The following is a 23,580-nucleotide window of genomic DNA, read 5'->3' as shown; positions in this document are numbered from 1 at the left end:
TATACACACACAAACATGCACACATTTTCAGAAAAAAACTTCTGGGTCGTGGTGGGGGATGGGGACCTGGAGCCTATCATTGGGCCCGAAGGCAGGATTCACCCTGGACAGGTTGCCAGTCCATCGCAGGCAGACACACAGACATATACATTCACACCTAGGAGCAATTTAGCGTATCCAGTTGGCCTTTGGGAGGAAACCAGAGTACCCGGATGAAACCATGCAGACACAGGGAGAACATGCAAACTCTACACAGAGAGGACCCTGGTCACCCGGTTGGGGAATCGAACCCAGGCCCTTCTTGCTGTGTCGCCCTGATTACAGCTTACATAGTATATAGAATAATTTTTAAAAAATGGAGAAATCATCTAAAAATACCTCAGTTCATAATATTTCAGTCTATATATTTAAGCTGTGTTTGAATTAAGGAAAGAAATTATATATGAGATAAGTGATCTCACATCTAAAGAACAGTGCAAAAAAAAGTGCAAACATGCGCAGTACTGTGCAAAAGTCAGAGACCAGCCTTCATTCATTTCATTTCAGTTAAAATGGCTGTTAAAAACTACGTTTTTCTGAGGGGATAAGTATGAAGAGACTAGATATAAAATTATCCACTTGCAAGGAAGGAAAACAAAAGGAAAATATGTGAAAAAAAACACTAGTTTCCAAAACTGGATTTAAAAAATTATTAAAAGATGTCAAGAAAATGGAACTCCAAAACTGTTTGTGTTTCTGTCCATCCTTCCACTGTGAGAAGACATCTCAACATTATAAGTCTGAAAGGATGTGTAGAAGGATGTGTGTCTGTCAAGAAAAAGAAAAAGACACGAGAGAAGAAAATATGCAAATAAAACAAAGAAGCTGCTGCTCTTCTCAAAGCAATGGACTGGTCAGCCCAGAGTCCAGACCTCAGAATCATTTAATGTGTTTGGGATTGTTTGGATTGTGAGAAGCAGAAACGGCAGCCAATTCCTAAGTCCGAACTTTGCAGCTGCAATATCTCTGGAGATTATCTTTAGTTGTTGAGGCTTCAATGTTAATTTCCATTAAATATGTTTGCTGCTTTTGCTTAACTTGTACTGAAAGGTTGTTTTGACTGGAAGTGAAATGAATGAAAGGCGGTCTCTGACTTTTGCACAGTTCTTGATCAGATCAGGAGTTTAAGCCTGGTTCAGTCTGTGTAATGTTTTTCTGTGTTCCACAACAGGATCCTGACTGGACTTCCAACAGTGCATTTCTCAACAGGTGAGTGGCTAATGTACATTTGCCCTGACACTGGCTCCATACGTCTGCTCAGTCTGCACGTCCCACATGAGCCGCACCTCCACTGAGCGCCTCCGGGCTAGACTTAACGTAACTGATGGTGTCAGTTGTACAGAATGCGTCATTTCAGTCATGACAGGCAGCTTGGCTGCTCATTCATGAACATTTATAGCACGCAGTAGTGGGCTGACATCACAGAGTCGAACAGCCACACAGATCAGAGACAGACCTATGGAGGGGACCTGACTGGCACGGTTCTGTGGTTCAGAGGTCTCAAATTCTGTTCTCCAGTAGCAGCTTATTACATACCTCACATCAGTCCAGCATAGTTGGCATAGTGCTGAGTGCCACTACGAGTACATGCTCCAAAACCAAACCTCATACATGGCCTTCAGTATCAGTGTAAAAATATATCAAGATGCACCAGTCTGAAGGTGGCGATTCAACTGCATCGATATTGGAATGTTGTAATCGATTATAGTAATATTCAATAAAGGCTTATGGCATCTGACTAAAAGAATACTTCTAAGGCTATTTTATTAGTGTGTGGAATGTGTATGGTTTCTTCCACTTCCACTTTCTTTCCAAAAGAAATTATACATAGAAATGCAAATTTTAGTATGTCATACTAATTGGAAAATGTATTATAATCATGAGAAAACGCACCTCTAATCTCGTAATGACTTCGTAGCTTTTGACTTTGTCCTATATCTATGAGATCTTGTAACTAGAAAGGGAAACTTTTTGAATGAAGTTTAAGTTGGCTTGACAAAACTAGCTAATAACGCTTCAAAAGACAAACCAGCAGAACACTTGATTGTTTTTGATAATTTATTTAGGTTTATATAGGAATTACAGGTAGTTGCTATGGTGTTGCTAAGAGGTTGTTATGGTGTTCCAGGTTGTTAGGGTGTTGCATATATATATATATATATATATATATATATATATATATATATGTGTGTGTGTGTGTGTGTGTGTATGTATGTTAGGGGTGGGAATCTCTAGGCACCTCACGATTCGATTTGATTACGATTCAGAGGGCTGCGATGCGATTATAAAACGATTATCGATGCATCTTTTTTTCTATATAGCATTTATATTTTCTCACTGTGTGAGCTCAAGTTTCAAGTTCAGGTTTCAAGTTTATTTGTCACTTGCACATGTCAGGACATTTATGCATTGAAATGCTTGTGGTGAGGCTCAGCTGATCACTCTACAGAAAGTAAATAAGTAAAAATAAAAATACAAGAAAAACCAATTGCGCATTTTATCGCAGATGAGTGGCAGCAACTTCTCATGCTCCAAACAAAAGCACTGAATGAGAGCCTTCTAGTTCAGTTGCCACATCACTTCCATTTGATTTATTAAAAAAGATATTGGAAGTAAATTCATTATTGATCATTACAAATACTTTGCTTTAAAAGTACCAAGTCACTTTAAATAACAATAACACAGAGTCACTTAGTCACTTTAAAATGTATATTGTCTCTATATTCTGTGTATATTGTGTATATTTAATATATTTCAGTTGGTTTTTCTTGTATTTTTACTTATTTACTTTCTCTAGAGTGATTAGCTGAGCCTCACCACAAGCATTTCAATGCATAAATGTCCTGACATGTTGTGCAAGTGACAAATAAACTTGAAACTTGAACTCAAAACTTGAGCTCACACAGTGAGAAAATATAAATGCTATATAGAAAAAAAAGATGCATTGAGATGCATCGATAATCGTTTTATAATCGCATCACAGCCCTCTGAATCGTAATCGATTCGAATCGTGAGGTGCCTAAAGATTCCCACCCCTACTATACTAGGACATTAACACATACTGAGACATACTGGACATTAAATGTTGAGGCCCCCAAGGTGATTTGATTTTTGTCGAAAGGACAAAATGTTATCATTTGGGTTGTGACTCCTGAACTAACCTAGCTTTTAATGCAGAGGGAGCCGGTCGGATTTCTTGCTCATCCAGTTGTGTTTTTCTTATGTGCCGCCACAGACTGTCCGGGCGCTGCACTTCCGCACTTCCATGTTCCGCCTTTTGCGTTCCGTCAACATTACGTTATAAATTAAATATTTAGAAAATCAATTTTTGACATTTGTGAATCGATTCAGAATCGTTCACGTCCGCATCGCGATGCATCTAAGAATCGATTTTTTCCCACACCCCTAATGTATGTATGTATGTATGTATGTATGTATGTATGCATGTATGTATCTTATGAAAAAAACTGAACGAATGCTGTAGTTTTTCATGATTCTAGAACGCTATGGAAGGAATAATGTTGCAGTTTGTGACTGTAGGATGTTAATAATAAGAAGAAGAAAATGAAAACAGTAAACAGCTTGAAAAAGCCAACATAATTAGGACTTGGTATCCCAGAATAAACATTATTATGACTCAATATCACACGATAATATGAATGTTTCCCATAATTATGAGAATAATTTTGACTTGCTAATTATCTTATATTTATGACTTGGTGTCTCATAATTATGAAATACTATCTCATAGTATCTCATTATGATGAGAAATATTATCACATAGTGTGTTGTAATTTTGAGATTACAAGTTATAATTATGAGAAACTTCTGCATTATTGTCAGATGTGAAGTCATGCGATACATAACTGAGATACCTTTTTCATTACTGTGACTTACTAAATAGTTTAAGTGGCAGAGACAGGCTTCTGTAGTACTGAGTACATTTGAAAATATAATCCTAAACTGTAACAAAAGCATCAAATCAAGCCAAATCTTGGTGAAAAAAAATATAAGTGTTATGCACTGAATCGCTTTCTAAAGAACATTAGAATTTAATCATTCCTCATACAGCATGAGTGCCCTCAGTGAACTACCACCTGGTTAAGTAAGGGCCTCCACATAGTCACTAGTGTCTGGGTTATGCAAAAATAGCAGGACACTACATATGACAAGTGGAAGTAGAGGAAACACTAAAGCGCAAAGGTCATGTGATCTCTCACGAGGCCCGAGGAGGTGTGACTTCCCTCATTATGGGAAAGATTGATGACTAATTCAGCACTCACTCTGCTGGTTAAAGGGCGTTCTGTCTGCTCTTCTCTCTCTCTATGAACATGTTCAATACAATTCAAAACATTTTTGTTCTAGCATTTCTAAACAGTAACAAAACTGGCTGCGACCCTGATCTGAATGTGTGCTTGCTGAAGATGCATTGGAAAATGACAGCCATCCATTTATCATTTGCAAAACTAGCACATACAATAACTTTTTTAAAGTGAATAAGTTCCTTTTAATATTAGTAATTCTGTCCTATGTGTACAGCACTATGCAAAAGTCCAAAAGACCACCTTTCATTATTTATTTATTTTCACTTATAATGGCCATTAAGAACAAGTTTTTTCAGATCAGATTTGTAAGATCCACTTGAATAACGAATGGGCAAAGTCAGAGGAAACTAACTGTAAAAACAGGAGTTTCCAAAAATAATTAAAAGACAGAAAATGGGACTCCTAACAGCCGTGCAAGAACTGGTAGACCACCAAACCTGTCACCATCAGATAAACAGCACTTAAAGCTTTCATCTTTGAGAGAGAGGAGAAAATCAAGCTCCACTCTTGCTTCAGATCTGAAAAAATATACAGGTGTTTCTGTTGGATGCTGTGTGTTTTTCTGTTAAATATGTTTTTTTTTTCTTGTTGGTGACAAATGAATAACTTATTATTCATTTTTGACTAGAAATTACATAAATGAAAGGGTGGTCTCTGACTTTTTTACAGTACAGTGTTTGCACAAAAACATATGTGTTTGGCCTGCTTATTCTGAGCACCTAAAAATATCAATAAAAGGGAAGAAATATACAAGTCATGCACTAATGTGTCTAAAAGCACTCCGAGTACACAGGTTCATTGTCTGGATATATTGATTTCAAAGAAAAAAATCACAGTAAACATCAACTAAAATTGGAGGATAGTGCTTTTGTTGACGTCAGAGTCTGTATTTAGAATGTGTACTCTGGTCTGGATGTTTGCCCAGTTTTTCAGAAACATTTGGATACACACAAACAGAGATAATATACCCTCAGAAGCCACAGTCTATGCTTTCAGAGAGAGAAATTATACCCCAATGCTGAGAGAATTGATACGTTGATAATCGTAGTCAGAAGCTACAGAGCTGTATATGCCATGTTAACCACAGTCTAAAAGACTGACTCTGAAGGGTTTTCTAATCACTGTTTTTATTCTCCCTCAAGACTGAGTGGTGCCTCTAAATATTTTACTACTTTACATGATCTTTCATATGTGTGTTTAACACTGCGATGTATACAGACTGTTAGTGTAGGTGTAAACAGTTAATTTAACCATTTTACAGATGTTTTCTCTGTTGATCATACAAATTAACTTCTCTGGTATGTCCTTATCAGGTACAGCACATCTGGAATCCGATCCTGGTCATTCTCTCAAGCGGTAAGACACACTTCTGTATGTTCAGTGATAGGACAAGGCCCAAATTATCAAATGTCTCAGACTTTGTGAACTGTCTTAAGAAATTAATGCTTTTCTTTTTTAGAGTTAAGAAAAAGTTGTTTTTGTTTTAAAAACTGTTCTCTTGAGGACATGTTTAAGAAGTGCTATTCTTAAAAAGGTTTTTAAGGGGAAATTCCCCTTATTTTTAAAATATTTTTGCATAATTCAATCATTGAGATGTAAATAAAGTCATTCAGATTGGTTTATATAAAATGGTTCACTATAGAGTAACTTAATATGTCAGATTTCTTTACAGTGGTGATGATAGGAATCAGGGATCATGATGTGCACAGCACAAAAACAATAATTTTTATTTGAACATATATGTGACCTGTAATGTTTGTAATTGTAAAATAGATATATGTAAATAATAAAACATTTTCTTTGGGCACTCTTTTGCCTGACAGTGCCTTGCATGTATCTCTCCACCTGCATGTGTTTAGAAAAAAAATCCAAAAGAACTTTTAGGCCAAAACTATGTCTCAGGCAGCATATTGTAAAATAATTTTGTGCAGTAACTTTTTGTGAGGGAGCTTTTAGAGGCATAAAACACCTCCGACTTCTGGTTCCTATCAGTACCACTATGAACAACTCCATACGTTTCTCTAGAACTGAGCACTTCCCATCAAACTACATCTTAACCATTTAACTCATTGTTTAAGAGACTTCATATGTTTGGTCTTTAAAAACCTTTTGTGAATCTGGCCCCGATCTAAGATCAGTGTTTTTCTCTAAGGCAGTCAATAAAGATTCCTCAGCATTGAAGTGCATTTCATTTTTAGTCCATGTGCTGCATGTAGGTTGCCAGTGTTGCATAATTCAGATCCAAAACAAAAATGTCCTCCTCAGGATTTTGTTCCAGCTGCCTGACTTCTCTAGTTTGCCCAGACCAGCAGCAATGTTGTTCAGACAGTTGGAACAAAATTCTGAGGAGCGTTTATACCCTCTGCACCTGGATCACCCACCTCTTGTTTGCCATATAAAGCAGGGGTACACACTCCAGTCACCCAAACAATATTGATATTACTGCCAATTACTTTATCTCCTCACTCTTCCACTCTGCATTTCTGAGAGCATAGTGTCAGTGCAGATACATCTCACTACTCAAAACATTTAGGACACATTGGAACTGAAATTATTCTCTCTGTTGCTCAAACTGTGTCTCTTGATGTTTAAAGGTGAGTGCCTCACTATTTAAAGCGAAGATATTAATTTCACAGTTGTAGAATGGGAGAGTGGAAGCTTTCACCGTAACAGGCTGACAGGTGTTGGTCTCAAATTACCTGTGTATGAGTGTATGAGACCCTTTGGCTCGCTTTCCCACGGGCCCCCTCTCTCCCCTCCACATAAGTCGTACTAGAAGTCATAGTTAGTGCTAAAATCTTCATACTGTGCCTTGAGTATGTATGCACAGAAGCTCCAAAATGATGCTATTTGGGAGCATTTAGATATCGCTCAGCTCAATCTTTGAGACAACTAATATAAATCCAGGTCAATATGTAGGTCTAAATATTATTCTGCAGAGGTGTTTTTTTAACACCTCCAGTCTTAGGAGTTGGTTGCATTTTCTGTTTCTAACAATTTAAGTAATACCAAACACATTTGATGATGTTAGGTTGTTAAGTAATCTGAAATAGACTTGCTTATGTTCTGACCCTGTACGACAGTGGACACCAACACTGCTCCTACCATCTACCATCAGATCTACCATCCTGTAGGTTTCACCTCCAACCCAAATCTAACACCCCTCCCTCGCCTAATCAAGGGCTTCTAAAAGCAATAATAAGATGTATCAGGTGGAGTTGATTAGGGTTGGAGCAAAAGTCTGCAGGAAAGTTGAACATCAGGAACAGGGTTGGTGAGCACTAATGTATGACATACCATTCATTATGATGACATACATCTATTAAAAACTTACAGAAGTTGCATTTTCTAAAATCAGGAATAGCAGCCATTGTGAAACTTTGTTCATCGCCTTACATTTCCAAAATTTGAACTGCATGCGAGCTAAGATAATGACAAGCAGTTTGTCTAGAACTTGCAATGGCAGGGAACATGGCAATTAGCATAAACAATGGTTCTTGGGGAAGCTAGTACAGATCTCCTGTAGTGTTCACAGTGTGGAGCACAGTAGCAGGGCCTGATAGCATCTCTAACTCACTGCCTGACACAGTGAGAGAGAGAGCAGAGAGAAGAATGGCCTCTCTGTGTCTCGCCTTTCTGTGACTGGCCCCTGGGGGAATATTTAGTTAAGTGGCATGACAATCCTCTGCATGGACCGTGATGGGAGATTTATCCCACAATAGTGTGACCAATCATCTTCCCATCAAATCCTGGGGAAACAGTAATGAGAGTTGCTCTCATGTGCATGGAAGTCCATCAGAATCTACTACTTAGATTTGCTTAATCCACATGAAAAACAAGATTACAAGGATTGTTCTGCATGTTTAGAAAGTGAACAGAGAAGCCTAAAGCATGGAAGAGAGAAAGAGAGGGTCAGCACATTAGCATGTAGTTGGGACATGCTCAAGGATCTTTCGCGAGTTTATAACTGGTAATCTGAGGAGATCATGTCTCACCATAATAGATGTCTTTCCCAGCGCTGGAAATATGACTGGTTTACCACTATGCTACTTGGCCAAGAAACAAGAGCCAACATCCGATGGGCAGATTCCTCCATTAGTTAACCCTCCAGAATCAGTGTGTGTATGTGTGAACGTGCAGGCATGCGAGCAATGTTTTGTCTAGAACTCCCTCAGCCTGCAGATAGTCTAGATAGCCACCCCTTTTTTTCCTTTAAAAACGTAAAACAAGTGATCCTCAGACATCTCCCACTTAGCTCCCTCTACAGCAGCAGACTAACCTTTCAGGATGATACAGGAGTCAAGGCGACACCCAGTGGCCTTTTTAGGCATTACAACTACATCAATCTATGAAAGCCCCCAAAAAGTATGAGAGAGTGAGATTAGTTGACACAGTTTTGTGTATCTAGACATATCATATATTAGAATAACCCAACTAGCAGCAAATGAAACACCTTAGCTAAAAACAGACCAATGCCAATGTCAATGCCAGAAAATATTTTCTGAAATTAGTGCATTCATGACTAAAATAATTGTGCACCTGTGCCAACCAGCCCCATATATTGGTTGGCACATATTATGATGATAGTTGGCACAATGTTAAAAAGCTATAATTTCAAATAATGAAGCACCTAGTTATGTCATTTACTATTATGTGTGCAGCACATAGTATAAAATAATATGTTTGTGACAATAACACTATACTTGGGCAGGCTAACGTGCCAACCAACCCCACCCATAATGCTTTTTAATCAAATAGAATGTTTTATTTTTTTCAGATAAGAACAATAATAAGAAAAAAAACTGAGCCACTTCACCAACATATATTTTTTCTTGCATTAACCTATATTTGAAGATTAAAATTATTAAAAAGGTATATACAGTGACTTAAATATGTTAAAATAAAAGTTAAAATGAAGGGCTTTTAAATAATATTTAATACATAAATAGTGAGGGTTCAAGGTTATTATTTTTATCTTAAGACAGACACCCATCAGTTGGCCTAAGTTGGGTAAGGTAGGTAAGGTTAGGTAACAAAAACTTCAAATTTAATAAACAGTAATTTATTGCATTCTAGTTGTGTCCTTTACTATGATATTTATGTGTGCAGCACATAGTATAAAATGTTTGTGACAATACACTATACTTGAGCAGGCTAACATGTGCCAACCAACCCCACCCATATCAGGAGACATATTAGCAATCTAGCATTATCTATAGTTGGCTTTCAAATCATATATCAAAATGTAGCTGACTGCCATTGCTATGAATATATTTTCAATATCTCTCTTTTAAACACACTATAATGTAGTGCAGCGTCCGCCACAGGCTGCCCTGCAATGGGGAGTTTAGTGTGGGTGTGGCCATGCAGAGTGCGCGTTAAAAGGGACACTTATTGTTGCTGATGTAGTTGTGTGGGAGAATTGTGCTTATTAGTGCAGTTGTGTACTGGGGTGGGCTTTGTAGTGTATGTAGTGGTTAAAAGTACCTACTCTCCTCGTATGTCATATCTTCCCGCATTACCCCCTCACTGTGGGGTGGTGTTGGGCCGACTGTTTCTTGGGAATAGACCACTGTAGTCATGCCCATATTAGGAACTCTCGGTCTGAGCCCCATTTTTCTCTGGCCAGAATGAATAGAGTTTTCGAAAAATCACCTCTATCGCACCCTGTGTTAAACAAAAATGTTCAGAACCCGATACGTTTTGTCCTGTGTATATTTTTCTCCCGAATACCACTGGATCCTCCGAATTACCAGGTCATTAAAGAGCTATAATACTAATATTGCTACATGCGAGCTAAAGCTACTGCGCATCCATTTGATGTTACACGAAACTAAGGCGGGCTGTGACGGTGCTCTGACGAGCTGTGCTACCTTATCAAAATGTTCTACTGTAGCGCCTAATTACAGATATAACTTACCCGGAAATAAAGCCTCTAGGTAGGATATTTTGATAGGCTAAAACTCCTTGTCAAAAATACTACCCGTGTTAAAACTACGAGGCTGAATTAAGCTTTTTTTATCGCAGCTTCTTGTTTGAATATTCCCGTTCCACCTTAAATGGTGCAGCAGCTGTGACTAGCTATCGCAAACATTAGCAAACGAGACAAAATACTGACCTGTCGGTTCTGTGAAACAGCAAAAATAAGTTAAAGTTACTCTGTTAAGCGGAAATAGAGAAACCTCCTCATATCATGCCTTTCAACCCTCCATTAAGCTAAAGTCAGCTTCTTTTTCGCCGGATGCTTGTTGGAATTTTCCCGTTCCACTTTAAATGGCGCAGCATTTCAGAACGTGGCTGCTGCACCACTTAAGGTGGAACGGGAAAAGTCGAACAAAAAACTGGCGGATGTCCTGAGAATATGTCCTCAGAAAAATGTTACCAGCATTAAAATAATAATTAGGATATTCTGAGAGCCTAAATCAGTTTAGCAGGGGTGATAACTATGGAGTAAGATAGATAACCTAACCTTTAGCTCATATGTAGCAATATTCCTATTTTAACACTTTAACGACCTCGTAATTCGGAGGATCCAGTGTTATTCAAGAGAATAATGTTCACAGGACTGTTCTGAACATTTCTATTCAGCACAGGGCGTGATAGAGGCGATTTTTCGAAAACCCTATTCATTCTGGCCAGAGAGAAATGGAGCTTAGACCCGGAGTTCCTAATATGCGCAAAAGAGGGCGCCGACTACAAAATGACGACACGACTACAGTGGTCCACGCATGCGCAATGATGTCAGCGTCTTCTTCGCCAACGTTACAGTATTTATTTAGAAAGACAGAATGTTATTCGTATCTTAACTGACAGAGTTCTTCATACAATGGATGAAGTGTTTGTGAAGAGGGGATTTTGTGAGAGTTCCCTGACGCTGAAGTTAAGACTGTGCCCACCCCCTAAATGTAGTCCCTACTAAGCTACATTAGCCTAAGTCAAGTTAAAAGTGCCATTTTTCTTTTGTTAGCCCGCTTTTCTCATTATACGTAACGAAATAACCACGAGGCGTTTGCCACGCTGTTCGTGTTCTGTAGACCTGTGTCATTCACCCTTTTTCACCATGCTCTCCAAAATTATTAATAGAGCACATCATATTTTTCCCTCCAAAAAAGAATGTTTTCAGTCAAAGCTACGTTTAATGAAGCACCATGTTCAGGTAGGCTGGGAAAAATTAAGTACTGTATTATGGAGGAGGGGGCTGAAAGATTAGGGTGGGATTGGTTGTCTTGTCTTAGCTAACTGGGTTCCGGTTGTTTGTGTATGTGACTGGAAATGTGGTAAGGCTCTTTTTCAACCACACGCCACGACTAAAGCTGAACTGACTGTCATAAGTTCCCGTTTCCTTTGTCTGTGGGTTTTTAATTTCAGTCACACCTGTAGCAGCCGAATGACTGGAGCTCAGGCACAAAACGCCGTCGCCTTTTGTTGTCATGTCTGTGTGCGGTCTTTTCCCCTGAGGCGCTGGAAAAAGGCCCGGAAGAGCTGTGAGGACACGGCCTTTCTGCTTTTTGCGTAACACATAAGGAGAAGTTTTGAGAAATGAGCTGCGCGCCTTTCTTTTTCACTTCGTTGAGCTGTTTGAGGAGTATTGATGTTCGCTGAGGGCTTGTTTGCCTTTTTAGCTGCCCGAGTGAGCCTGACTGACAGGTAGGACCACATCAGATGGCACAGGAAGTAATGAGCTTGAGGTGGTTTAAGTTCACTTTCACCAGCATCTCAGAGTAATGCTGCGTCTAAAACCACATAGTATCAGAATAGTATGTCAAAACTAGTACGCCACCATTACAAGTCCATTCATGAGTGTAGTATGTGTAGTTTTGGGCGCAGCCTGGGATCAGGTGTCTTATGTTGCATTAATAGTAGGGGTGTAATGATGCAGTTGATGTCTGAGTTCAGATTCAGTATTATTTTTGATTCTGAGGTCGAGATTGAATTCAGTTTTCCCAATGTTTATGTTTTTATGTTCAAAATGTCTTCATTTTATATTTTTATAATATGTAGACTTATATACTACACAGACTGGTTTTATTCGAATTTAACTTAAACTTTACAAACTTTATATCAAAACAAAAGATTGCAAAGTAACTTGTCCTTGTGCACAGCAGCTTATAAAACTAATGAGCTAGAAATAATATAAAATCTTGCCGTGTCTCACATAAAACCTTGTCTCCATTTTCAGACTCCCAAATTTAATATAAAGATATAACACTGACAGAATTAAATATATACATTATCAACATTAAGGCTAAGCATTTATTTATTTATTTTTTTTTCACAAAAGTTGGTAAACGGGAGACTCTATGGAGAGGCTGATGGGCATGTTGGTGATTGTTCTGAATTTATATTTTTTTTATTTGTTTGTTTGTTTATGAATGTTCCTATACTGCTTGAAACTCCCGTACTGAGGAGTATTTCATATAATGAGACCTGGTCAGTGTTCTTACTCTGAGACCCTGGATTAATATGGGCCCAGGAGCTGTGTTTGAGCATACAGTGATGTATGAGAAGTGTAGTCTATTCATCCATTTAGGTGATGGTTTTAATGCTTTGATCTGGTAGTTGACCCTCATTAAATACAAAAGGACTAGTAGTAGAATTGCGCTATTCAATACATAGACTTGATTGAATTGTCTATAAATAACACCTGAGTTTTGCACCAGCAGTGCTTGTGCATAGACCTTATTCTCAGAGGTTATTTGTGGTTTTCGTGTGAGAAATGATCTATTAATTCTGTTCTGAAAAGATCACCTGCCCTAACCCTGCATACGTGTAGAAAGGGGAAATGAACAAGTTGAGGAAATTGAGCAATCACTGGCTTCATTTAGCTTGCATTTCTCAACGTGTGCATTAATGAAAATCCCCCACTGCACTGCTGGTTCTCACCCTTAAATATAGCCTGGTTAGTCAAATAATTTATGATTACGTATATACTGTTACACCCTTCTCTCAGTAAGTAGATCTACGCCTGATGATTATAAAACCATTTGATACTTTAAATGCTGCCTAACATGATCAGCACAACAGGCTGATTCACAGACAAAGCTGAATTAAGCTTACAGTAACTAAAAAATGATTGAGTGAACTGTTCCTGTGTTAGTGTTGTATTTGCGCAGTGCTTGTTTGCTTGTATTATTTTTAATGTCATCATAACTGTTCCTATAGTCTCTAGCCTGTGATGTCATATCCCACCACTTCCCTGAGAGATGCATGTTTGAGGTTGCGGCTTAGTTTCACATGTTCGATGCATATTCATTTCAATTCTGCAACTCAGTCTTTTAGCTGTTTTGTTGGCAGTCTCTTGCCAGGTAGTTTCAGTTAGCACTGCTTAACATTGTTTATCAATGTGCTTTCGTTTAAGGCCTCCTTCCCTATTTCACTAGCCCCTAGAAAGGCTGCCGATGAATACAACCCCGTAAGTACAGCACCACATGTGCCATTTCTCATGTGTCATATATAGTATTGTTGTCTCGAGGATAAGGTTATTCTGAATGCTGTATGCTGGGTTTTCTTAGAAATTTGTACTGACAGTATTTATCATTATTGTGAAAAATTTTCACAGTAAATAAATTTTGATTACACAGTAACTAAAATAAACCATGTATGTTCTCATGATTGTTGTTGTGTTCTTGAAAACAGTACTTCTAGAAGACTAAACAATTCTGTGTAAAAGATTTCAGAGACCAGCTGTAGAGTGACTGTAAACAACAACCAGTGTGTAGTAACTGCATAAACTGCATAGTAACAGGCAGCTGATTGGATGTTAGACTGTTATGCCTTTGTCTTGTTTTGTATTCAGTTTTGCCTCCTGTTACTTAGAAGATAGCATGTGTTTGCAAATGTCAGTATTTTGCCAACATAAAAATAATACATTTGCTGATAGCTGATTGCGTGTTTGGAAAAAAAAAATCTGCCGGTTCTGATTTTGGCAGGTTCCAATCATGCATCCCTGAATGCCCACCTTACTGTGACCTGGAATGAACCATTACCCTGTACTTCTTTTAATGGCCCTCCTCTCTTTCTGTCTGTCTGTCCATACATCTGTAGGTGTCCCTCAGGCACAAGTCTAAGAAAAAGACTCGAGGAGGTAGGCCACTCACAATTCATAAAGAGAACCTTGTAGAACATTGTGGCCTTGAAGTACATGATGTCATGAAGAGATGGTTTGTTCAAACAGGCAATGCAACAATGAGCAGGAGGAGAGTTTCAGTGAAGGAGCTGGACCCAGTGGACTACCAGGGCTGGCTTTATAGAAAGAACGAAGGGAAAGGCTTCCTGGGTTTTAAATGGAAGAAATACTGGTTTGTTCTGAAGAAGACTTCACTATACTGGTACGCCAACCAAATGGTGAGTGAACTCATTGAGTGACTCATTCTGACACTGTGTAGCATCATCGCCTAAAGAGCTGATTAAGCTTTGAGAAAGGCCAGCATTGTGTCATGTTTCCTGAACTATTACAGGTTGATCTGTCAACTTTAGTATGTCGTGGCTTACTGGCAGTGTGCAAATTTAGAGCTGTAGAACAAGAATTTCCCTTTGCTGTAATTTTGGCTACAAAGAATTCAATGAAATGTTTGGTACAAAAGATCTGCTTTGGCCCTGAAATTCTAGAAGTTCGTTGCTCCATGTCTTTATTTACATCCTTCATGTACAAAACATTAAGAATTTAAAAATGGTCTCTTGTCTGTTTTTAGGCTGAAAAAGCAGAGGGCTACATTAACTTGACTGATTTTCTGATTGACCGGGCAATGGAGTGCAAGAAGAAATAGTGAGTGACGTTTGGTTGTGTTGGGCAAGTGTTTGTCATATTGATAAAAACCAGTAATCAAATGAGAACTGTTAAACATGCATGTTTAAAATGTTTTTTTTTACTTTTTAAAGTCACATGATTGACTTGACATGGTGCTAACGTAGATTGATGTTGTGGCATCTAATGACTTGCTATGACTTAGCTAATACTGAAGGAGGAGCAATATGCAAAAGTCTGAGACCAGCCCTATAAGGGTGAAGGATGTGTAGCTGTCAAGAAACTATTAATGAGAAAAGAAAATAAAGAGCTTTGCAAACCATGAGAAGCTGCTGGTGTTCTCAGAACAATGGACTGACCACCTTAGAGTTCAAGCCTCAACATCATTGAATGTGCCTAGGATTATTTAGATCATGAGAGCAGTAAATGCAACCAACTTTTAAGCAACTTCACTTTCTGAACTTCTGTGGTGTGGAAAAAATCACAGCATTTTTTTTCTTTAAAAACCTGAAGCAAGTCTACAAAAAGATGGAAGCAATTGTTAGATGTGTTAAATAATAAAATCATTACATTTAGTTATTGAGGCTTCTGTGTAATTTGTGGTGTGTTTCTTATTTTTTCTGATGCTGGTGATTTTTTTTTTTTCCTAAATAACTTATACATAGTGAGTGGTTTGACTGCAAATGAAATGACTGTCTTGTTCTGCTCATCTTTTTTTTTCAGTGCCATTAAAGCATGTCACCCAAAGGTCATGATATTCTACTTTGCTGCTGAGTGCAAAGAGGACATGAACATGTAAGATTGTCTTCCGCTGTATGTAAATAGAATACAGTGTAATGACTTAAACATGAGCTTCTGTTGCTGCTGCTTTCTGTTTCAGATGGTTGAATAAGCTTGGCCTTGCATCCATTCAGTATGAACCCTCAGAGAGTCATCACCCAACTGGTGAGTCCTCATGTGACACTGGCTAAAATCAAAAGGCTGTGATTTAGACCATGCATTTCTACATACTATGTGCACATACTGTAGTGGTGGTAAATTGACAGTTTGTATGTGTGAATATGGGGGCACTTTTCAGAATGCTACAGTGAGGCAAGTGATCATGAAGAGGCCGAGACCACAGAGGCACCCCCTCCACCCTACTCTGAGGAGCTGACCCACAGCTCAGTGATTATGAACAGCCCACCAGGCACTGGACTTTCAGTGAGTAGGCTTGTCTGCTGAGTGCACTCCAGTGTGTGACTGACCTGTTTCTTGCAGTCCTTGTAACTGTCGTCTAATCAAGGATACATGAATTTGAAACAAATGCAAACAATTCCCAGAACATACAAAACATTGGTTCTGGACTGAAATATTTGTCTGAGCCAGACAGGACTGGACTGTTTTCAGATGGCATTCAGATATCGGTTCTCAAATATTCGTCAGACTCAGTTCAGTAGTCTTTTACGTCAGCTTCAAATGTCACATTCTCACAACCATAATGGAGTTCAGCCTGTATTTAGCCCTGAATTTGTTTTCCTACTGCTTTATTCTTTCATTCTTCTATTATTAGCATAAAAGGTTTTTAGTCTGGTTTGCTGGGGTTGCTCATCTTGTTGGCTCTGAGATCTACAAGGCCAACGCACGGATGTGCAGAAAATCTAATGACTGCTGTCTGTGTCTACTGAACAGGCATAATCATTAGGAATGTTGAGTTGTATACAGTCTCTGGTTGTTGCTGGTCAGTTTTGTTTTGGCTTTGGACAGAATTTTGTCGGGCTATAAACCAGTTTAGATTCAAAATTTGGTGCTTTGAGTCAGACCTAGAGCTGTGATTTCATGATTATTTCCGTAATCTGTTAGCTCAGTGTGAATGCGCACAAATAAGTTTGACCCCATAATAGCTACAGAAACTTTGCATTGCTATTCAAATGATTTCTCCTCAACAATATACCAAAGATAAATGAATTAGTTTGCGTGGTTCATAACATTATTATCAAATCTGATATTCCCAATCACACAGAATACGTTATGTCAGACAAGCAGTATCCTAAAGCATACTCACCACATATGAAACAGCAATAAACATGCTCTTGTCATCAGCGTTTTAAAAAGCATCTGTCCTAAAAATCTTTTTAAAAATCTTCACCTTGAATTTTTGTGTTTTTAGTGAACTAAAACAGAAGACGAGGACACAGTGTGGGGGGGGGGATAATAAAAAAAATAGCACACTCTAAAACAGACAAGTATAATTTAACTGTGTGGTTTCGATTAAAATGCAGCTCATCCCTCCAGCCAGCGTTTTTATTATACTTAAACAAAATGCAGAAAAGCAGACGATCTATTGTCAGCAGTTTTAGCAGTTACTCACCATGCTGAGCTTCCACCAGTTAGGTGTCTAAATGTCATCAAGCCAACTAATTGATAACAGATTCATTGTCAATGAATTTAATTATCAACGTTATCAGTAACATAGGGTAGTTGGTGCAGTCCTAGTCCGAGTTTGCATCTAAATTTTAGGCCAAATCTTATCCGCAAAAGGCTGTTGTGACTGCAGGCTTATATTCCCACCAAGCAGGAACCAATTGTATATATAATCAACTGTTTGCAGACTAAGACCAACTGAGTAAACAGATGGTGTCAGTTGTGCTTGTGCTTAACTGGAATGAAAAACTGCAGCCACACCAGCCCTTTGTGGGTAAGACTGGGCATCCCTGTTTTAGGCCTAATTAAGGCTCAGGTCCTGAATGGTAGTGGCGTGTGGTGTAATGTTTTTCATTTTACTTTTACATTTACTTTTACAGCATTTAGCAGACGCTCCTATCCAGAGTGACTTACAAAAGTGACTTGTTGTCAACTAAGAGAATGTATCTTGGCTAGTACAAATGGGTTAGAGTAAAAGCTACGTCAGGGCTCAGATACTGCTTGAAACAACAGGCCATGTTGATACCTAAAGGAAAAACAAACAGAATTATACATTTCAATAAGTACTTATATTAGTGCTCAGTAAGTGCTGTAAAAAGAGATGTGTCTTTAGTCCACACTTGAAGACCAGATTTGAGGCATTTGGACAGCCAGCGGAAGTTTGTTCCACCACCTGGCTGCCAGGACAGAGAAAAGTCTTAATGCTTGTCTTCCATGCGTCTTGAAGGATGGCAGGTCGAACCAAGCTGTAATTGAATCAAAAGGCCTCAAGGAACAGTTTGGGTTTTGACCATTGCCATAATATGATAATAATATGATAGAGGTGCATGAAACTAATGACCACAGGGATAGGAATCAACACTAAGAACTGGAACATGGTGGAGACTGGGGTTCCTGTAGCCTGCAAACAATCCTAAAATGTACCATTCTACGAACTGTAAACACCAAACAAATTCTAGAGAACTCAAATGCACCAGGGAGAACCAGATTTTATGTGTTTATTTCCCCTTCCGTAAGCTCGCTCTTGCTCTTGAACTTCTGCATTTGGGATAACATACTCTGATATCAATCTTGTTATCACAAATGCTGCCATTTCAATACATTTATAACACATTTATTGTTTTTGTTCTTGTATAATACATGTATTACTGTTTTTGTAATACATTTTCTTCTTATTATGTTGTAAAGTTGAGAGCACTTGTGATGGCAAATTACTGTGACTTCTCAGACTCCTCTGTTTGTCTCTTTTTCTAGGGGAGCCTTCCACCTCCGTACTCATCTCCTGTACCCAGCGAGGCCACACTGTCCTCTCCAGTCAGCACTATGACCTCTCACAGCTCTGTGTCCTCTCTGGCAAAGCACCGTCAGTCCTGGTTGGACCTGGTATCTCAGGCCAGCCCTGCTGCTGCTGCAGAGACTGTGGTTTGCTCTGCTCAGGTTCATACTGAGCGGTCAGTAGTGAAGGAAGTTTCACGGTGTAGTGAGGCTGCTGCACCATCTCAGGACCCTCTGGCCACAAGAGTTAGGATGGAGCCCACAGAGAATGTGCTGCTTCAGTCAAGGGAGTATCTGACTACAAATGACTGCAGTAAGAATGCATAACACTTATAACTGTCCAAAACCTTTCAAGTCTCTCCAGCAACTCTATATTTCATTAACAAATCAAAGCAAGCATTGCTTTACAGTTCATTTGAGATGACTGATGTTCCTCTTGGTGTGTTCATTGGATAGCTCCACTAGGGCTGCACAATACATTGGTGGCTGATATATTATTTGCCAAAAATTGTATTGTAATTAGTAGTTCAATTTTGGAGTTACGCTAACTTCCTGTCTCATTTTTGCTTGCACACATATTGACACAGTAGTTGCACACTGATGCTGCTAAGCAGAAATATCAGCAGTGTGAAACTAGTAGTTTCAGCAAATATCTGTGTGGCCTAAAGAACATAAGGCAGCTACTGTTATCTCTGATGAAATTTTGACACAGTGTAAACAGCAGTTAGTGTTTCCATACTGTGTAAAAACAAAAAAAAGAATAAAAAAATACAAAAATGGAGATACAAGATTTAGTTGCAATGGCAACGATATACACAGTACTGTGCAACAGTCAGAGAGCAGCATTTCATTTAATTTCCAGTAAAAATGGCAAGTACAGGTTATATATTTTAGTATCAGGGAAAAAGCAGAAAACATTTAACACAAAATTACACAACATTCTCAAGAACTAAACATATTAATTAATAAATAAATATAACAATCCCTTTTTTTAGTAGTTAGTCCACCCTTTGTCTTTTTTACAGCTTCTGTTCTTTTGTGTTCTTGCTTCCAGTTTTTATAAGAAATCTGCAAGGATATTTTTCCACACCTCCAAAGTTCAGTCTTAGAAGTTGGTTACATTTTCTGCTTCTTGTGATCCAATTACAAATTTAGACTCAGCAGTCCGGAAAATCCTACTCCACATCGCAGATGTACAGTTTCAGTATTCTAGTGCAATTTTTTATATTTTTTGGTCTATTTCTTTGTCTCAGTAATGGCTTCTTGACACCTGCATGTTCTTTCAGACCCATACTGGCGTTGTTTTTTTTTTTACATTGGAAAGATGGTTAAACTGGATTTTTCCATCCATAGAAGCAGTCTTCTATATCAAAGATGAAAGCTTGACAATTTTGGTGGTCTACCAGATCTTGTGTGGAGTCCCATTTTCTCCATTTCTTTTAATAATTTTTCTCCTCCAGTTTTGAAACTTTGACCTTCTTAGTCCTTATTCATGTGGAGTATCTTTTATCTAATTCCTTCAGAAATAACTAGCCATTTTAGATGTGCATAAGAGAGATTTATGAGGCAGCTTAGGTATGTTTGGGTACATTCATGTTGCAAAAAATGGGCCAAGCCTAGAGCTGGGCAATATGGCCAAAAATGTTATCACGATAAACAAAATTCATATCGTTCGATATCGATACATATCGCGATAAATGTCAAATAATTATTTCTTTCAAGTTTGAAGGCTGATTTTTGCTCCTGGGTGGTTAATTGCTGTTTTAAACTATCCTTTATGGTCGGAACACAACAAACACTCAAACAGTGGAACATTTCACAAATCTGTCATGGGAGTTGGAGAAAGTGTCTGGTGAGCTGTTTTTACCAGCTGGAAAAGCATGGCTATTTTTGAAAGTCATAATTTAAGAAAGAAAACAGATTATTTTTAACTGGTGATGAGCGCTCGGCTACCCCGCTACAAATGACATCACAGTATTCAGACACCAGCTAGCGATGACTGGATTTCTCTATACTACTCGTAGTAGTTTAAGTGGTGAACCGCAATACATCAACACCAGACAAACAGAGTCCTCCTTTTACGTATGTTTAAACTGGAAGCAGTGCTTTTGTGTCTTGTTTGATCTGCAGTATCATCAATTCTCCGTGTTGTGCGAGTGACAGAGCGTTGCTTCAAGTTAAAAACAGCTAGCCTGGAAAGCTAACATTCTTCTGCTCTCCAATGCCACACATACAGCATCCCCAGTTTACTTTCGTTTAAATCAGGGCTGTAACTCACATGAACTCACTTCTTTTTTTCACTTTTGTTGCTTGTGAACGCACTAATACTAAAATATGACTGTCCGACTGTAACAGCGCTGTAGTTGTGAGGATTGTGATTGTGATTTAACGCTGCTAAAGCTTGTTGGGATGTTAGGAAAGCGGTGAGTTCACTGTAGGACAGAACAGTTACACCACTGATCTTGTCACTCACGCTCGGTCACAGGAGAACAGATCGCCGGTCGCTCCACTCAAACAAGGAATGTATAACTTGGCGTTTCAGCCGTTGCTAAAGACTCATCTTACTCGTGGCCCCCTCCCTCTCTAAATCATGTAAAAAAACTCGGAAGTGCGCCCTCTCCTTGCGACAGCAGAGTAGTGTCGCTTTCCTTGCAGTAGAGAACGCCACCAAGGCTTTCGCTGAACGTGGAAGTGTGAGAACGGTGTATTATATCGAATATGTCGTATCGCTCTATCGAGGAAAAGTTATACCGCGATAATTATCCTTATCATTTTATCGCCCAGCCCTAGCCAAGCCCAAACTATAATGTGTTTGAGACCAGATTTAACCCTATAGAGAATGTTTGGAAAACAAAAGGAAAAATATCCCAAGTTTCTTTATCCATTTGAATGATGTTAATATATGATATTTAATAATGTTGTTAACAGCATTAAAAGCTTAATGTTTTGGCCATTTTTTTCATGAGGGTGGACACTGCTGTTACTTGGTTTTAAGATTGGAAGGATGGAAGAGTTAAAAATAAAGAGCAGATAAATTAAATACTAAAAGATTTGATATTACACTTAGTGCCGAAGGCTTTTGTGTAATTTTCTGTAGTTTTCTGCTTTTTCCTGACACTGACAAATGAATAATTTGTACTTGGTCACTTTTGTCTATAAAATGGTGAACTCAGGGCTGTGAAGTGAACCTTGTTTAAAATGCAAAAAGGCAAAATTAACATTTTATATTGGCTCTTGTTTCTGGCCCAGAAATAACATCTGTCTATCCCTACTCATTGTAAAGCCACCATGAACCTGAATGTTTTTTTTTTTTCTGTTTAGATGGTGAGGAAAGCGCTGCTGATGAGATGGAGAAATTGTACAAAGATTTGAAAAGGGCTAGCCTGTCTCCCACTGGTGAGCGTAGGCCATCATCTAAACGGGAATTCAGAGCATCGTTCGTAAAGCGCTGCAGAAATGATACTGTCAATGAGAAACTGCACCTCATCAGAACCCTCAACAGCACACTGAAGGTTGGTCTATTACACCAGACATTAAATTTTTTATCCCACATTTGTTTCTAAGGGGCATGAGCCAAATTTAGTTGAGCTATGGTCCAGTCATTTATTGTCTGTTGTTTCTGCTGAAATAATACAGTTGTTCTTTGTGTTGGCTCCAGGCTAAAGAAGCAGATGTGCTGACTCTGGATCAGGTACTAGCTGACCATTCCCTGACTGCCAGTAGATTCAGGCAGTGGAAGGAGAATAACATGGTGCTGCTGCAAGAGATGCATCTGCGCCGCCCCCCTCAGACTGAACCCCACGAGCCCACTGCTTTAACAGCTGCAGCCCCACCTCTAACAGAGACCAGTGTATAGACAGTGTGTAGGTGTCATGACATGTAGGCACTGCCAGACTAATGGATTTTAACATGACACAGCTTTATTTATTGCTTAAGTCAGTAATTAAACATTTTGAGGTAATTTTCCCAGCATGCAAATCAATTTTTAAAACTGAAGGACTTTGCTAATTTTTTGTGTATTTATTGTTTTTGTTTTATGTCTTGTCTGTTACTACCCTCAGTATAAGTCTCTGCAGGACAGCCACAGAATCTGACAATAACACTGCATTAGCCTGTGCTAATGGAGCGTTTAATATTACGGTTCGTTTACACCAATCAAATTATGGAGACAATATCTCGTTAGGCAGTTCTATTTCTGTGGATAAGAATGTGCAGCATAACTTTGCTAAGCAGTGGTGGTCATTTTGTTTATACTGTCATATTATAGTGTTCTGATATTACCCTGTTAGGAGTTCATGTCCTGGACAACAGTATTTGTACTTAATTCACTGCTTGACATTGTTACAGTTTGATTGTTGTAGACCAGAGTTCTTCCACACTGTGTGACACTTGACTGCATAGACCCTGATAACTTGCCTAGTCTATATACAGTTAAGCACAAAGGGTAACAAATTCATGTGACCTACATTTTGTATAGTTTGTTCTTTTTTATATTTGACTGTAAATAGATGTCTTTTTAGTGAATGAATTGAGTTTGAACTGTACAGTTTTAAGTTTTGTTTCTTGTAGCTCTTCCAGAAGTGTCACTGAACTGGTAATGACATCTTTCCAGTTCAGGGAAAGAGGAGAATAAACACTTATGCTCAACCTAACAGCATGTGAGACACTATATATTTACAAAACTGTAAAGGAACATGCAAAAATAATAAGTTGTAGTTTACAAACTTTTGGTCTTATAATGTATCTTAAGTTGTACGCCTCCACACTGGTTCTCAGAATCAGTATTAATACTAA

The 23,580-nt window shown here is 38.5% G+C and overlaps 1 protein-coding gene across 1 annotated transcript in view; it reads left to right on the top strand.

The window, feature by feature from the left end:
• LOC118823280 (connector enhancer of kinase suppressor of ras 3-like) overlaps positions 1–23,438 on the top strand; it is a 70,899-nt gene extending 47,461 nt beyond the window's left edge. The window contains exons 14-25 of the mRNA XM_036592760.1: positions 1,211–1,248; positions 5,678–5,720; positions 13,723–13,776; positions 14,409–14,448; positions 14,539–14,708; positions 15,056–15,129; positions 15,832–15,903; positions 15,989–16,053; positions 16,187–16,311; positions 18,766–19,099; positions 22,108–22,298; positions 22,445–23,438. Coding sequence (XP_036448653.1) covers positions 1,211–1,248; positions 5,678–5,720; positions 13,723–13,776; positions 14,409–14,448; positions 14,539–14,708; positions 15,056–15,129; positions 15,832–15,903; positions 15,989–16,053; positions 16,187–16,311; positions 18,766–19,099; positions 22,108–22,298; positions 22,445–22,642 — 1,404 coding nt within the window. The 3' untranslated portion in view covers positions 22,643–23,438. The remainder of the gene's footprint in view (positions 1–1,210; positions 1,249–5,677; positions 5,721–13,722; positions 13,777–14,408; positions 14,449–14,538; positions 14,709–15,055; positions 15,130–15,831; positions 15,904–15,988; positions 16,054–16,186; positions 16,312–18,765; positions 19,100–22,107; positions 22,299–22,444) is intronic.
• The last annotated feature ends 142 nt before the right edge of the window (positions 23,439–23,580 follow it).

The sequence above is a fragment of the Colossoma macropomum genome, unplaced genomic scaffold, assembly GCF_904425465.1.
Source record: "Colossoma macropomum unplaced genomic scaffold, Colossoma_macropomum, whole genome shotgun sequence".
Classification (NCBI taxonomy): domain Eukaryota; kingdom Metazoa; phylum Chordata; class Actinopteri; order Characiformes; family Serrasalmidae; genus Colossoma; species Colossoma macropomum.
This window is presented reverse-complemented; position numbering and strand designations above follow the sequence as displayed.